This window comes from Betta splendens, chromosome 15, assembly GCF_900634795.4.
Source record: "Betta splendens chromosome 15, fBetSpl5.4, whole genome shotgun sequence".
Lineage (NCBI taxonomy): Eukaryota > Metazoa > Chordata > Actinopteri > Anabantiformes > Osphronemidae > Betta > Betta splendens.
Window position 1 is genome coordinate 18,706,682 of NC_040895.2, and position 16,706 is coordinate 18,723,387.

General features: G+C 51.2%; 1 protein-coding gene across 5 annotated transcripts in view; it reads left to right on the plus strand.

The window, feature by feature from the left end:
• The first annotated feature begins 628 nt into the window (after positions 1-628).
• Positions 629-16,706, plus strand: part of LOC114841982 (echinoderm microtubule-associated protein-like 6) — a 30,109-nt gene continuing 14,031 nt past the window's right edge. The window contains exons 1-17 of one of the 5 annotated variants that reach the window (XM_029127332.3): positions 629-1,731; positions 8,939-9,098; positions 9,962-10,060; positions 10,128-10,196; positions 10,270-10,455; positions 10,553-10,688; positions 11,761-11,834; positions 11,999-12,126; positions 12,220-12,357; positions 12,426-12,567; positions 12,645-12,759; positions 13,329-13,538; positions 13,613-13,780; positions 13,899-14,005; positions 14,938-15,056; positions 15,129-15,315; positions 16,571-16,676. In XM_029127332.3, the coding sequence (XP_028983165.1) occupies positions 1,535-1,731; positions 8,939-9,098; positions 9,962-10,060; positions 10,128-10,196; positions 10,270-10,455; positions 10,553-10,688; positions 11,761-11,834; positions 11,999-12,126; positions 12,220-12,357; positions 12,426-12,567; positions 12,645-12,759; positions 13,329-13,538; positions 13,613-13,780; positions 13,899-14,005; positions 14,938-15,056; positions 15,129-15,315; positions 16,571-16,676 (2,341 nt within the window). In that variant the 5' untranslated portion in view covers positions 629-1,534. Of the gene's footprint in view, positions 1,732-7,228; positions 7,622-8,938; positions 9,099-9,803; positions 9,884-9,961; positions 10,197-10,269; positions 10,456-10,552; positions 10,689-11,760; positions 11,835-11,998; positions 12,127-12,219; positions 12,358-12,425; positions 12,568-12,644; positions 12,760-13,328; positions 13,539-13,612; positions 13,781-13,898; positions 14,006-14,937; positions 15,057-15,128; positions 15,316-16,570; positions 16,677-16,706 lie in introns of those variants that run through there. The other 4 variants (XM_029127333.3, XM_055502667.1, XM_029127335.3 and 1 more) reach the window with 4 other exon arrangements.

The window sequence follows — 16,706 nt, forward strand, 5'->3', positions numbered from 1 at the left end:
CGTCGTCATGATTTTGGGTCAGTCCAGATCAAACTGTTGGTTTCCACACGTGTCTCTGCAGAATTAATGGTGGTTGACGCTCCTCACAGCTTCAGCACCGCGGACAGCTCCCCGGCTTCTCAGCTACTGGTGTATTGTAGTTCTTCTCTGCTATGACTAAACCACACAAACTAGCAGAGAAAAAACTCAAAGTCCCACCGTTCATTGCGGCATTACGTCCTCTCCAGCGAAGCCGGGTGTTTTCTCTCAGTGCGTCGTGGTTTCCTCTCGAGTCCGAGCTGCGACGAGCATGTGAAAAACGCCAGCAACCACCGGAAGAGTGGAACGATGATCTTCACAATAAACCTAACGTGTGTGTGTGTGTGTGTGTGTGTGTGTGTGTGTGTGTGTGTGTGTGTGTGTGTGTGTGTGTGTGTGTGTGTGTGTGTGTGCGTGCGTGTGAAAGTAAGAAAGTAAGTCACCGTATTTCACTGTGTGATCTGGTGAAGTAAAGCAGGCTGTTCAGTTTGTCTTTCGTTCCACTCTTTGTTGTCTCTTCACAATCATCATCAGGCCACAAAGCCTGACACGGAGGGCTTTTATTCTGAAAGTTCACCCCAGGAAGCGGTCTGAGCTGCTATGCTGAGCTTCTGCATCTCCACAGTCAGAGAACGAGAGCATCATCAGAGAGCGGTCAGGGAGGGTCTCCATTAGGCGCTCGAGGTCCGCCTCACTCTTCAGCGGAGTGTCCCGCCGCGCGTCCGTCGCTCTGTCTGTCTGCCTGTCTGTCTGCCTGCCTGTCTGCCGCTCTGTGGGTGAAGGGGCTCAGCGCCGGGATGCTCTCCTCCCTCCTTGAATCAACGCTTTCCTCTCCCGTCATCCGGACGGGATGCTGCGCTCTCGACCCAGGGCTTCTCCCGTTCTCTGGCCACTAAAGTTGGACCCTGTGCGCGGATTAAACGCCGCTCTTCGCGCTCCCTCCCCCTCCCTCCCCTCCCTCCGTCTCTTCGATCCGGAACAGCCCAATCGTTTCCCATCGTAAAGCAGCCTCGTTTTTCTGCGCTTTTCGGGGCCGTTACACTCGCTGCCCCTGACTGTGCTGGGTTTGTGAATGGGTTCGTGCGCCGCGGCTCCGTCTCCACCTCTGCGCAGGGAGGATGTGAGTGGGGCTGTGGTAACCACGGCTGCTGCCGAGGTCGAGGATTAGTGTTCGGGGGATTAATTCTTCCAGGAGCAGAATCATCCACTGGCTGCGTGTTCATTTAATGTTTACCTCTGTGTGTTTTGGGAACTTTCCAGAAGCTGAAGGATGTTTTCTCTGTTTCTGCCTCTTAATGTTTGCATTCACTAAAAAGTGAAGAGAATCCATCTCCAGTGACATCGGCCCAAAATTGTGAGGAAGATGCAAAGAACAAACACAGTCATTGCAGAATCCATCATTTCCACGACTGGACATGGTTCATGTTTTAACTTAGGTTGATCGTTGGTGAAACTAGTCCAGCAGCGGGGAGCCATCAGTCAGAAGGATCCGGGACCCGGTGTCAGATGAGTGAACATGTCAGACCGGAGCGCCCCGGGCTGCCGGCTCAGACTGGACTGGGTCTACGGGTACCGGGGCCACCAGTGCCGGAATAACCTGTACTACACGGCCGGGAAGGAGGTGGTGTACTTCGTGGCTGGAGTCGGAGTGGTTTACAACACCAGGGAGCACAGCCAGAGGTTCTACCTGGGACACAATGATGACATCATCAGGTAGGACTTGTGCACACCTGGATCAGCAGGTGGATGCAGATGATGCTGATGTTAAAATGTGGCTGCGTGGTACGACATGCTGCGCAAACCGTGACAGACTGCCGGGTTCTGATCCAAAGTTGTTCACCGCAGCATGAAGATGTGCAGCTGCAATGTGGAACTGGTTGTGTCTGTGTTTGGGTCATGTGAATGGACTAAGATCCTCTGATCCCGTCAGATCTGGTGCAGGTCCTCCTCCAGTCTGACAGCTGCTGAATGTCCAGGTACCATGGCAGCGTTGACGCTTTAACAGCTGCGTCAGCGCTGCCTCAGAGCGAGTCGGCGTCTGTGAGCGAGTCGGCGTCTGTGAGCGAGTCAGAGTCTGTGAGCGAGTCAGAGTCTGTGAGCGAGTCGGCGTCTGTGACCGAGTCGGCGTCTGTGACCGAGTCAGAGTCTGTGAGCGAGTCTGCATCTGTGAGCGAGTCGGAGTCTGTGAGCGAGTAGGTTTCTGTGAGCGAGTCGGCGTCTGTGAGCGAGTCTGCATCTGTGAGCGAGTCGGAGTCTGTGAGTGAGTCAGAGACTGTGAGCGAGTCGGCGTCTGTGAACGAGTTGGCGTCTGTGAGCGAGTCAGAGTCTGTGAGCGAGTCAGAGTCTGTGAGCGAGTCGGAGTCTATGAGCAAATTGGCGTCTGTGAGCAAGTCAGAGTCTGTGAGCAAGTCAGTCTGTGAGTGAGTCGGCGTCTATGAGCGAGTCAGAGTCTGTGAGCAAGTCAGAGTCTGTGAGCGAGTCAGAGTCTGTGAGCCAGTAGGTTTCTGTGAGCAAGTCAGAGTCTGTGAGCAAGTCAGAGTCTGTGAGCGAGTCAGAGTCTGTGAGCCAGTAGGTTTCTGTGAGCAAGTCAGAGTCTGTGAGCAAATCGGCGTCTGTGAGCGAGTCAGAGTCTATGAGCGAGTCTGCATCTGTGAGCGAGTAGGTTTCTGTGAGCGAGTCGGCGTCTGTGAGCGAGTCTGCATCTGTGAGCGAGTCGGAGTCTGTGAGTGAGTCAGAGACTGTGAGCGAGTCGGCGTCTGTGAACGAGTTGGCGTCTGTGAGCGAGTTGGCGTCTGTGAGCGAGTCAGAGTCTGTGAGCGAGTCGGAGTCTATGAGCAACATGGCGTCTGTGAGCAAGTCAGAGTCTGTGAGCAAGTCAGTCTGTGAGTGAGTCGGCGTCTATGAGCGAGTCAGAGTCTGTGAGCAAGTCAGAGTCTGTGAGAGAGTCAGAGTCTGTGAGCCAGTAGGTTTCTGTGAGCAAGTCAGAGTCTGTGAGCAAATCGGCGTCTGTGAGCGAGTCAGAGTCTATGAGCGAGTCTGCATCTGTGAGCGAGTAGGTTTCTGTGAGCGAGTCGGCGTCTGTGAGCGAGTCAGAGTCTGTGAGCGAGTCGGCGTCTGTGAGCGAGTCAGAGTCTGTGACCGAGTCAGAGTCTGTGAGTGAGTCTGTAAGCGAGTCGGCGTCTGTGAGCGAGTCAGAGTCTGTGAGCGAGTCAGAGACTGCGAGCGAGTCTGCATCTGTGAACGAGTCGGCGTCTGTGAGCGAGTCAGAGTCTGTGAGCAAGTCAGAGTCTGTGAGCAAATCGGCGTCTGTGAGCGAGTCAGAGTCTGTGAGTGAGTGGGCGTCTGTGAGCGAGTCTGCATCTGTGAGCGAGTAGGTTTCTGTGCGCGAATCGGCGTCTGTGAGCGAGTCAGAGTCTGTGAGCGAGTCGGCGTCTGTGAGCGAGTCAGAGTCTGTGAGCGAGTCAGAGTCTGTGAGTGAGTCTGTAAGCGAGTCGGCGTCTGTGAGCGAGTCAGAGTCTGTGAGCGAGTCAGAGACTGTGAGCGAGTCGGCATCTGTGAGCGAGTCGGCATCTGTGAGCAAGTCAGAGTCTGTGAGCGAGTCAGAGTCTGTCAGCAAATCGGCGTCTGTGAGGAAGTCAGAGTCTGTGAGCGAGTGGGCGTCTGTGAGCGAGTCAGAGTCTGTGAGCGAGTCGGGGTCTATAAGCGAGTCGGCATCTGTGAGCAGGTGGGCGTCTGTGAGCGGGTTGGCGTCTGTGAGCGGGTTGGCGTCTGTGAGCGAGTCAGCGTCTGTGAGCGAGTCAGAGTCTGTGAGCGAGTGGGCGTCTGTGAGCGAGTCAGAGTCTGTGAGCGAGTCGGCGTCTATAAGCGAGTCGGCGTCTGTGAGCAGGTGGGCGTCTGTGAGCGAGTCGGCGTCTGTGAGCGAGTCAGCGTCTGTGAGTGAGTCAGAGTCTGTGAGCGAGTCAGAGTCTGTGAGCGAGTCGGCGTCTGTGAGCGAGTGGGCATCTGTGAGCGGGTCGGCGTCTGTGAGCGAGTCAGAGTCTGTGAGTGAGTCGGCGTCTATGAACGAGTCAGAGTCTATGAGTGACTCAGAGTCTGTGAGCGAGTCGGCCTCTGAGCAAAATGGCGACTGTGAGTGGGTCTGCGTCTGTGAGCGAGTCAGAGTCTGTGAGCGAGTCGGCGTCTGTGAGTGAGTCGGACTCTGTGAGCAAGTCAGAGTCTGTGAGCGAGTCAGTCTGTGAGTGAGTCGGCGTTTATGAGCGAGTCTGTAAGCGAGTTGGCGTCTGTGAGCGAGTCAGAGTCTGTTAGCGAGTCGCCGTCTGTGAGCAAGTTGGCGTCTGTGAGTGAGTCAGAGTCTGTGAGTGTGTCGGCATTTATGAGCGAGTCAGAGTCTGTGAGCGAGTCAGAGTCTGTGAGCGAGTCAGAGTCTGTGAGCGAGTCAGAGTCTGTGAGCAAGTCAGAGTCTGTAAGCGAGTCAGTCTGTGAGTGAGTCGGCGTCTATGAGCGAGTCAGAGTCTGTGAGTGAGTCTGTAAGCGAGTCGGCATCTGTGAGCAAGTCAGAGTCTGTTAGCAAGTCAGAGTCTGTGAGCGAGTCAGAGTCTGTGAGCGAGTCAGAGACTGCGAGCGAGTCTGCATCTGTGAACGAGTCGGCGTCTGTGAGCGAGTCAGAGTCTGTGAGCAAGTCAGAGTCTGTGAGCAAATCGGCGTCTGTGAGCGAGTCAGAGTCTGTGAGTGAGTGGGCGTCTGTGAGCGAGTCAGAGTCTGTTAGCGAGTCGGCGTCTGTGAGCAAGTCGGTGTCTGTGAGTGAATCAGAGTCTGTGAGTGAGTCGGCATTTATGAGCAAGTCGGCGTCTGTGAGCGAGTCAGAGTCTGTGAGCGAGTCAGAGTCTGTGAGCGAGTCAGAGTCTGTGAGCGAGTCGCGCCGAGAACCGTGATGGAAGGAAATGACCTGAGTCATAGTCGAGCCAAAACGCAAACCCACAATGCACTGCTTCACAGCTCGCCACAGTGCAGTTAATGAAAATGTGCAGGCGACGACAGAAAGCGCCAGTTTGTGGCTCGTTTCCACCTTTGGATCATGTTTGTATTTCTTTGTCAAACTCTCAGGCTCCATGTTGTGTTTTCTTTTCTCCTTCATTTGACTGGTTTTCAGTTTCAGAAGTTACGGAAGTTGGAAGTTCAGCAAAAGCATTTAAGCCAAATCCAGAACTGAATCCTGTTATTAATTGTAATTATCTGTTAAAGGTGGTGCTTTGGCTCAAAGGCCAAACAGTTTGTAACAGGGTGCTGGTGTGGAGCCATCTGTGCTCCTCCAGCTGTGAGCTGTGTTTGGATCAGTCTGCAGCAGGGCTCTCAGACGGCTGCACGCGGTGAGGACATCATCTCGTCCTAATGGAGCCTAATGGTTAATAATGCAGAATATGATTTGATCTGATGAGTAATTCTGAATAATCTATTGGTGAACGTCATCGCAGCTGCTCAGACACACGTGGCTCATGTCGCTGTCGTCCTCTGCTTTCTTTCTTTTCTGTCCCACTTCCTGCCGGTCGCCTGCAGCCACAACTGCATGACTAACACACACACACACACACACACACACACACACACACACACACACACACACACACACACAAAGAACCGGAGCGCATCATTACATCATGTGTTTCTGCTCGACCGGAGAAAGAAAACCAGCTTCAGCCGCTGAGAAACAGAAAGTGGAGCCGCTCAGATGCTTTTTAACTTTTGATGATTTTCTCCTGTTCAGATGTGACACTACTGTTGCGCCACAGAAAGTTGGGCCTGATCATCATCGCCCACAGAGGAGCTAGCGTAGCCGTTAGCATCTGGCCCCATAGCTTCAGAGAGCTGCGTTGGCTGCCGGCTGCAGCGGGTGGAGCCGGGCCTGGGTCGGTGGCGAGTCCGGGCCGAGGCTGCGTGTGTGGGTGCTTCATGTGCGTCAGTATTTTGTGTTTACTGTTTGACTGGATGAATCATCTTCTCTGGTCTTGAGAGCATCTCATTTCATGGAGAAGCTCAAAGACGCGCCGGTGGTCATGATGCAGATGCAGCCATTTCCAGCCGCTGCGTCTCCACCCTCAGACTCTAGACTGAGAACAAGCGCATCACAGCAGCTGTGGGAGTGTGTGAATGAAGTCATTACTTTGCCTCCCAGGTTCCCAGTTCAATATATCAGGACCTCAGAGAGCAGCTCGCCCCTGGAAGCTTACTTGAGGTACTTGAGGCAGCTTCCTGTTTTCTAAGCGACAGTTGGTTTGGTGCTTTCACAGCTCAGTGGTCTTCATCAAGATGATGAAGAACTGATCTGCTCGGCTTCCGCTGCCAGTGTGCCCCAAAGCTACGGATGTTCCCACGATGTGCTCGCTCAGACTCACTCAGACCTTCAGGACGTTCTATCAATGAATTTAAGCTACTTATTGCATACAGAGCGACGCCGAACGTCTCATTAGAAGAAGAAATGTCGACTTCGCTTAGAGGCTCGTCTCACACTTCGTCTTCGCTCTTCTTTAACATTGAAAACCAATTTTTGCCCCAGAGTTTCTCCGCGGCCTCCATCGCAGATTTCTCTCCCACTGCCAGAAAACCTGACAGCTTCCTGTTGAGCGCTTCCTGTTCCCATTACACACATGAACAGCTCGCTGCTCTTTTTCCTCGGAGCCACAATCGGCTTCGTCGCTGAGACAGAGCTGTTCAACGCTCACATGAGGTTTCACACTTAATGCAAGCAACACATCCTGGAGCCAAAGCTGCCGTGTTGCCCACCATCAGATGAACTCGTCCGACCAGTCAGAATCTGCTCTCTGCCTTGAAGCAGCATCATGTCCTGGTCCAGTCCCGGCTCAGGTCCACCTCAGCAGCCACGACACCAGGCTCAGACAGTGACTGGGTCGCTTTACTTTCAAAGGTTGTTAGGTTTCCTGCAACACAGAAGCTTTTCACCTTTTCATTATACCTGAGCTGAGAAAGAAAGAAACCCTGGAAGCTGAGCTCACTGGAAGCTGCTTTACTGTTAATTAAAATGTCTGCGCCTCAGTGAGCTTTGTTCACCTTCGCAGTAAGAAACAGTGAGGTCAGAGGTCACAGCGTGTTTTTACTGGGGTGTGTGTTCATCATTCATTACTTTCCAGGTTTCCTGCCTTCACTCAATCTGCTGCAACAGCAAAGTCCTCTCTGCCCTGCAGGAAATAGACGTTCTTGCTTGCTGTGGTTTTTCTCCAGACGATTTGTCTCTCGTCCCTGTAAATGCTGAAATGCTGAAACGTCCCAGTAAATGATTCTGTAGCTCTGCCCCAAAACCACTAAGGGAAATATGCAGCGTCACGCCCAGGTGAAGAGAAAGAACCTGTCGGTGGTATTACGTAATTGAAGTCCTGTTCACCAGGTAGGAGACAATGGAATAAGCACCAATTACTTCCTCCTTTTAAAACCTCATGACCTCGTTAGTGATGTCAGGGAAGAGACCAAATGTGTGTCAGTGTATGATGTTTGGTGATGAACCTACGTTTTCAGCAGCAATGTTTGGAGACGACAGATTGGAATTCCCCCTGAAGGAACTGTGTGAGAGTGACGAACCAGGGTGTTATGGGAGGTGAGCGAGTGCGGACCAGGTAGTGCAGCTTGTTAAATGTCATTTTGGAGGATAAGTGTCTTCATTATTTTAAATATTTCTCTGTTTTGTGTGTATCTTCGTAAATATGTGTAATACTGACACAGCTGTGAAATAAATCAGCATGGTTCCGGAACTGCAAGGCAGTTGTTGAGTCTGCCTCCTGCTTCATTAGACGTTCGTGCTACGCTACATCACAAAAACTGTGTTTATTGTGTTTACTGCGTGTTTTCACTTCACTGCTATTTGAAAGATGGTGCGTCAGTTTCTCCCAGTAGGTGAATCATTTATGAATCACATTATGACTGCTCCACTCAGGTCTATTGTTAGCAGCTAGTGGAATCAGCGCAACTTCTATAAATAACCAGGAGGGTGTGTGTGTGTGTGTGTGCGTGCGTGTGTGTGTGTTCATCGAACAGATGGCAGCTTTTCTCAAGGACAAAGGTGGAGAGAAAAAGTGTGAAGTGAGGACAAAACATTTCACACAATTAAAAGAAAAGGTACAAGGAAACACGGAGGATGCTAGCTATCATCTACGTTAGCTTTAGCTTGCTAATAGTAGCATCACTCAAGTTTAAAGCTCACCTTTTTACTGGCTGCTTATGCTTATGTTTGTAGGAAACATTATCAAACAGCAGTGTTTCAGTGTTCGATGGGTTAAATGCTGAGTTTCTTCAGCTCCTTTTGAACATTATGAGTCCAGAGTCCAGTCGGTGATTATGGTGCATGAAGAACTCACGTGGTTCCGCTGAGCTGCCTCTCGTGTCACCTGCCAGTGGTGCCGACTGTTCACTTAAAAGCCGATGTTTGACCTTGACTCCACAGTTTTTGTTTTCTGTCGTGTGCCCTTGGTCCATGAAGTGGTTGTCATGGCAACCACAGCACTCAGCATCTCTTTGGCTTTGAGGTGAGAGATGTTGAGGGGTGTGTGTGTGTTCAGCACAGATGATGTGACATGAGATCAATGTGGCAAATCTGATTGCGTTAGTCATTTATTTTACAGACTTCTGCTGTCAACACACGCATGCACGCACACGCACACACTGAAGTGTCGGCTGAGCACAACAGACACTGACTATTGTTGGTAGTGATGCCATTAAGCAGAGTATATTTATAGCTCTTCCTCTGTAAAAGCAGAACAAGCACTGCACCCTGCTTGAAAAGCAGCGAGGAAAGAAGCCATGAGTGAAAGTGGTGAACATGCTTTGCCCTGTTTTTAACCTTGTGTGTGTCATAATTCATTCCCAATAAATGAGCCTGTCGGTGTGAAAGCAGTGAATTCTTCCTTCCCCTCCTCAGCTTGGCGCTGCACCCGGAGCGTTCCCTGGTGGCGACGGGTCAGGTGGGGAGGGATCCATACGTGTGTGTCTGGGACGCCTTCACCGTCCAAACCGTGTCGCTGCTGCACGACGGACACACACACGGCATCGCCTGCCTGGCGTTCAGCGCAGACGGACAGGTGACACACACACACACACGCTCACACACACGCACGCGCTCAAACAGACGCTCACACACACACACACACGCTCACGCACACGCTCACACACACGCTCACACACACAAATTAGATTAGATTAGATTGGTTTCATGTATGTTTTTTCATAAAGTGGCTTCTTAGATAATTGCTGGTTCTTTATGAGTTGTGTTGCTTCATTGGCAGCTTGGCATTTGAAGCACAGAATCTTTGAAGAAAGTGAATCCGTGTGATCTATGATTCATGGAGTCTCAGCTCCTTCAGGTGATGTCGTGTTTGAAGCATCACTTCAAATAGGAAAACACACTGTTAGTACAGAGGCGTTTATTAACAGGTATAGCATCTTCATTCAGTATAAGATGTTCATATGGAGACATGCAGGAATTTCTATTAGAATGTGGAAGTGGAAGCAAGTGATTGTATTAGATTGGATTTGAAGGCTTTATTGTCTTTGAGCCACTGAAACTACTCACAAACACAAGCAACTGGGTTGTGGCTCTGAAAATGATTGGTTCCGTTGATCCGGCAGTTTTTGCCTCTGGCTGAGACTTCACTGGCAATGACTTGACAAGTCTGAGTAAATTAGTAAATCCATCTTAATTAATGAATCCATCTTAATTATGAATCCAGTGTTTTGGCTTTGGTTGCAGCAGCTGATCTGGAACCGTGATTCTTCTTTGGCTGCAGCTCAGAGCTAGAGTTGGTTCTGGATGCTTTCAGAGAAGAGGGTGAAGCAAAGGCGTTTCCTGCCCTAGAGGAACATTTAGGTTAGGAGCTTTAGGAGGTTGGTGTTCGGTCCGAGTGGCGCCGGGTCTGACTGCTGCGTCTCTCTCTCTCCTCTGCAGCGCTTGGCCTCGGTCGGCCTGGATGCCAAGAACACAGTATGTATCTGGGAGTGGAAGAGGGGACGGATCCTGGCTGCAGCCACGGGGCACTCAGACAGGGTGGGTGTGTTTGATTTACATACCAGCTGTATGCTGTCTAGGTCCACATCTCTCCTCTCCCCTTCAGATCTTCGACATCTGCTGGGACCCGTTGCAGCAGAATCGCTTGGTGAGCTGTGGAGTCAAACACATCAAGGTAACTGACGCCCGGGCCTGTTTAGTCAAACCCAGGACGATCCTCTTACAGAATCCTTTTCCCATCTCTGTAGTTCTGGTCTCTGTGTGGAAACGCTCTCACTCCTAAGAGGGGGATTTTTGGGAAGACGGGAGACCTGCAGACCATCCTGTGTGTAGCTTCATCTAAGGACGACGTCACGTACTCTGGCGCCCTCAACGGGGACGTGTACGTGTGGAAGGGCCTGAACCTGGTTCGCACGGTGCAGGCTGCTCACGGGGTGCGTGTCACGCCTGCTGAAGCCTCTGGGAAAGAAGCCTGAGAAGGAGCTGCGGGGTTCGACGAAGCTCACGCAGCTGTTCTGTGTGTTTGAGCAGGCTGGCATCTTCAGCATGTTCTCCTGTGACGAGGGATTCGCGACAGGAGGCAGAGACGGCTGCATCCGACTGTGGGACGTGGACTTTAAACCAATCACCAAGATCGACCTGCGAGAGGCGGAGCAGGGATACAAAGGTAGGCTGCAGGTTACAGCCGCGTGCGTTTTCATGCCTGTTTTTAGTCCAGGACGGACACATACTGTAACTGGAAGGGTGCACACACAGACATCACTGCAGATGGAGTTCATCTGTTGCTGAGACCTCGAAGCAGCTCAAAGTGCTGAATGATGCAGTAGCTTGTCTTCATTCGGTCCTGATCAGATTTTCTGGTGTTTTCTCTTTTCTCCGTCTTTGAGGAGAAGTTGTCAGTAAGAAAGAGAGCGGAGGTGTGAAAGTCTGTCATTTCACCCGGAGATGCGAACTGACCTGATTTTCTAAAACCCAGAAGTAATGAATGTTTGAGCCTTTCTTCTTCTTTCAACCCGAATGTCACATCAGCAGCGGGAGGGAGAGACGCTTGACATTCAGCCCTGGCCCCATTCTAAGATTTCTGAAGAGAAAGTATGGAAAGAAAAGACGATAGCGTGGAGGTAAAATGTTTGTCAGAGTTGGGAATGGCCTCGTTTTGGAGAAAATGGCGACAGTGGAGGGGAAACTATCACATCGTTCCACCTTTCATAAAGTGAGAGCAGTGAAGTACATGCTGATGTGTGGTCCTTCCTGAGGTGGGACAGTCCACGTCCTCACCCTCAGCTCAACCTTGAATGTGGTGACTGTTCATCAGCAGCAGCAGGAGGACTCTGAGCTTTTCTTCTCTGCTTACAAGGCAAAACTCTCATCCTGTGCTAACAAAACCTTTGTACCAATTCTTTCCACCTCAAACTCGGTTCTGACTGGCTGCACCGCGCACCTCCAGGGAGTGAGTCGCGCCAGCAGACGCTGTAACTGGAGGAAGCGACGGCGGCACCAGCGTCTGCGCTGCTCAGCATCACAGCTACATGTCAGACAAAAGCACTGTTGTGCTGATCCAGTTCCACCAGTCTTTCCCCACGTTCTCCTCCACAGCCTCGTATCTCGTGCTCACGTTCGTCCTTCTTCTCCCCATACTAACATCTGCTTCTTATGTTTCAGAGTGAAGCTGTGCTTCTTTTTGTCCTCTTCACTGTTTCAGCTCTTATTTTGACCGTGATCGAATCCTTGTCCTCCAGGTCTGTCTATTCGCAGCGTGTGCTGGCGAGCCGACCGGATCCTGGCGGGAACGCAGGACAGCGAGATCTTTGAGGTGAGGCCTCGCTGAGGCTGCAGAGGTTTAACGTTGATCACTGGAAAACGCAGTTTACTGGAAACTTTGTGACGGTTTGGACAATTATTTGGTGATTTAATCAGAGCAAACTTCCATGTTATTCAGACGTGCACAACCTAAGCGCGTGTCCGTGTCCTGTCCAGGTGATGGTGAGGGACCGGGACAAGCCGCTGCTGATCATGCAGGGACACAGTGAAGGCGAGCTCTGGGCGCTGGACCTACACCCTAAGAAACCTCTGGCTGTGACGGGCAGCGACGACCGCTCGGTCAGGTCAGTGCAGGAGGGTTCCGGAGCAGACCGAGGGTCAGCTGGTCGTCAGGAAGCAAACCAGGCTAAAGACATTGAACGCATACCTGTGTGTAGGCTGTGGAGTCTGGTGGACCACGCCCTCATCGCGCGCTGTAACATGGAGGAGGCCGTGCGCTGTGTGGCGTTCAGTGTGGACGGGTCCCAGCTGGCGCTGGGCATGAAGGACGGATCCTTCACTGTGCTGAGAGTCAGGTAACGCTGAGGCGGACGGCGTCATCGTCGTGGTGACAGGCGGTGACGGGATCTTTTCTGTGCCCCAGAGACATGACGGAGGTCGTTCACATCAAAGACAGGAAGGAGGTGATACATGAGATGAAGTTCTCTCCGGACGGAGCCTATCTGGCCGTCGGCTCCAACGATGGACTGGTGGACATCTACACTGTTGCCCAGAGGTACAAGAAGGTAGGCCCGGCCCCCCACTGTGCTCCGTGGCTGCGTCCTGTTCCAGCAGGTGCTACTGTCCGCTCTGATTCCTGCAGGTTGGGGAGTGCAGTCAATCCTCCAGCTTCATCACACACCTCGACTGGTCTCTGGACAGCAAGATACTGCAGAGCAACGACGGAGCTGGGGAGCGACTCTTCTACCGAATGCCCAGTGAGTCTCCACAGACCACACCATGCCACGATGGGGGTGCGGGGAAACCTTGGCCTATTCAAATACAAGTGTATATATTCATTCAGACGTTGCCATTTTTCACATTCTCATTGCTCGTTCCTGCATTGTGCTCAGTTTTATCACTTCAGGGTTTCACTTTAGCAGAATGTCAAAGAGTGGATCTGAAAAACAAAAACAAGATGCCAGAATCCACAGTCAGACAGGCTCAGCTGCTCACGCCCACGCTGCCACAGGCATGCGTGTATTCATGAGGTTCCTCTGTTACCTGTGACAAACACGCAGGATGAGAGAGCGAGGCAGGAAGCAGATGGAAGGTGAGGTTCTAAGATTGTGGAGCCACCTGTGGTTGCTGTGGTAACAGTCAGATCAGCTGGTGTGTGTCACAAACCCAGACACAGGGTTGGTCCTGCAGTCGTTGGTTCTGTCGTCATCTGGCCAGAAACACAGTGGGCTCCATGTCCAACGCTGGAGGTTACGCTTTTCTGCAGTGTCTTTGGAATGGAGAGCTGAGGTTCCATGGCAGGTTCCATGTGTGTTGTCTCCTGCAGTGGGGAAACCGGTCACTAAGGAGGAGGTGAAGGGTCAGCGCTGGGCGTCCTGGACCGGGGTCCTGGGTCCGGAGGTCAGCGGCATCTGGCCTAAATATTCCGATTCAAGCGAGATCAACGCCGTGGACGCCAAGCACTCGGCCGCTGTGCTGGTGAGCGGAGACGACCTCGGCCTGGTCAAGATGTTCCGCTTCCCCTGTCTGAGGAAAGGTCTGTCGACGGCTCGCCCGCCGCTCTATGTCTTTGCTGCGTGTCTTCATGAGCCTGATGTTTGCTTTTCCCAGGAGCTAAATTCAAGAAGTACGTCGGCCACTCGGCCCACGTCACAAACGCGCGCTGGTCCCATGACCTGCAGTGGGTGCTGACCACAGGTGGAGCTGACCACGCCCTCTTCCAGTGGAGGTTCCTGCCAGAGTCGGCCATGAACGGAGGCCCAGACGCCAGCATGCAGGGTACGCCGGGAGTTCAGGACCACACTCTGTTTGTGGCCTGCAGCTTCTCTGTTCTAGAATCCGTATGACCTCTGATCATAATCAGGTAATCAGAACCTGTCTGTGTCTGGTCCCGTAGACAGTCACGGCGACTCCAACAGTGAAGAGTCAGACAGCGACATATCAGACGTCCCTGAGCTCGACTCCGACATTGAGCAGGAGACACAGATCAACTACGACAGACAGGTAGGTCTGTGAGCTCGGTGGTGCAGCTTCGGTCCGTTTCTGCTCCTGGGTCGGGCCCTGTTCTGCTGGGTCCATCAAATAACAAGTCGCTGAGAAGCGTTTAGTCTGAACCAGGATCTGGACTTTCCATCGTGACTGGATTCGCCCTGTCGCTGTTGATAACCTTTATTGGCTTTGTTTGTATTTTGCTACATATTTCATCTTTGGCTTGATTGTCCATATTTTTTTTCCATTTCTCATTTTCATTCCCAACGTCAGTAGGAAAATGTCAAATGTCAGGACTCAATAGCCCTTACAAATGGTAGATGGATCCTTTAATAATTTTTTGTTTACATCTTCAGATTTTAGATTAGAGAAATCAGGAGAGAGTCTGGATTCACATATTATGATCTGTAACTCAGTGCTGATCCAGGAATATTGAGTTTTGTAAAGTGAATGCAGAACGCTGTGGAGTGAAGCCTCGCTTTGAATCACATCCACTCGAGCTCAGCAGCAGAATGAACGTGAAACACAAGCTTCAGTTTCATTTTCTCATTGAGGTTGAGCAGGAGAACGTGTGAAGAGCAGGAGTTTTTATGGTTTCAGCTCCTTCATAGATGTCCTGATCTCACAGTCAGAGAATGAGCGAAAGGCTCAAAGTCCCCATCGTTCTCCTGCAGGTTCTGAAGGATTCTTTGCACAAGGATGTAAAAATATCTGTCATGTCTGCTTTTTTGTGGAGTGTGTTGGTCTAAACTGCGGCTGATCACTACATATTAATGTCCATCAGTTCAGCCATCACTCGCTGATGGTACACAGATTCATGACTCAGCAGCCAAACTACAGTAACAACAGCTGATTCTACTGACATCACAGCCTCATGCTCAGTTTGTCAGGAGTCTCTTCCTTTCACCTCGAGCTTCAATCAGTGTCAACATGTCTGCGTTTGGCAGGTGTATAAGGAGGACCTTCCTCAGTTGAGGCAGCAGAGCAGAGAGAAGAAGCAGCAGGTGGGATCTCTGAAGAGACAGAGGGGACCGGACCAAGGCCTGCGACTGCAGTTTGTTCACGGGTAACGGGTCAGCCATCGGGGGGGGCTCCTGCCGCCTGAATCTACTGCTCACTGATGGAATGGTGTGCGCAGGTATCGAGGCTACGACTGCAGGAACAACCTGTTCTACACGCAGGGGGGGGAGGTGCTGTACCACGTGGCAGCGGTGGGCGTGGTCTACAACCGCCAGCTGCACAGCCAGCGCTTCTACCTGGGCCACGACGACGACATCCTGAGCCTCAGCATCCACCCACTGAAGGACTATGCTGCTACAGGACAGGTGCACGCACAAACGCACGCACACACAAACGCACGCATGTGTTCTGATGTTTAGACACGTTCTGATGTGTGACTGTGTTCTAAAGTTTGGACGTGTTCTGATGCATGGACGTGTTTTAATGTGTGGACATGTTTTTAAGTGTGGACATGTTTTGATGTTTAGACCTGTTCTGATGTTTGGACGTGTTCTGATATGTGGCCATGTTCTGATGCGTGGACGTGTTCTGATGTTTGGACGTGTTCTGATATGTGGACGTGTTCTGATGCGTGGATGTGTTTTAATGTGTGGACATGTTTTTAAGTGTGGACGTGTTCTGATATTTGGACGTGTTATGATGTTTGGACGTGTTTTGATGTGTGGACGTGTTTTAATGCGTGGACGTGTTCTGATGTTTGGATGTGTTCTGATATTTGGACGTGTTTTGATGTTTGGACATGTTTTGATGTTTAGATGTGTTCTGATGTTTGGACGTGTTCTGATATGTGGACGTGTTCTGATGTGTGGACGTGTTCTGATGTTTGGACGTGTTCTGATGTTTGGACGTGTTTTGATGTTTGTACGTGTTCTGATGCGTGGACGTGTTTTGATGTTTGGACGTGTTCTGATGCGTGGACGTGTTTTGATGTTTGGACGTGTTCTGATGTTTGGACGTGTTCTGATGTTTGGACGTGTTCCGATGTGTAGACGTGTTCTGATGTGTGGACGTGTTTTTATGCGTGGACATGTTATGATGTTTGGACGTGTCCTGATGTTTGGACGTGTTATGATGTTTGGACGTGTTCTGATATTTGGACGTGTTATGATGTTTGGACGTGTTTTGATGTGTGGACGTGTTTTAATGCGTGGACGTCTTCTGATGTTTGGATGTGTTCTGATATTTGGACGTGTTTTGATGTTTGGACGTGTTCTGATGTTTGGACGTGTTTTGATGTGTGGACATGTTTTGATGTTTGGACATGTTTTGATGTTTAGATGTGTTCTGATGTTTGGACATGTTCTGATGCGTTGACGTGTTGTGATGTTTGGACGTGTTTTGATGTTTGGACGTGTTCTGTTGTTTGGACGTGTTGTGATGTGTGGACGTGTTCTGATGTGTGGACGTGTTCTGATGTTTGGACGTGTTGTGATGTTTGGACGTGTTCTGTTGTTTGGACGTGTTGTGATGTGTGGACGTGTTCTGATGTGTGGACGTGTTCTGATGTGTGGACGTGTTCTGATATGTGGACGTGTTCTGATGCGTGGACGTGTCCTGCAGGTGGGCCGGGACCCGGCCATCCACGTGTGGGACATCCAGACTCTGAAGTGTCTGTCGCTCCTGAAAGGCTTTCATCAGAGAGGAGTTTGTGCTCTGGACTTCTCAGGTACTTGGGTCTTAGTTGTGGTGGAGCAGA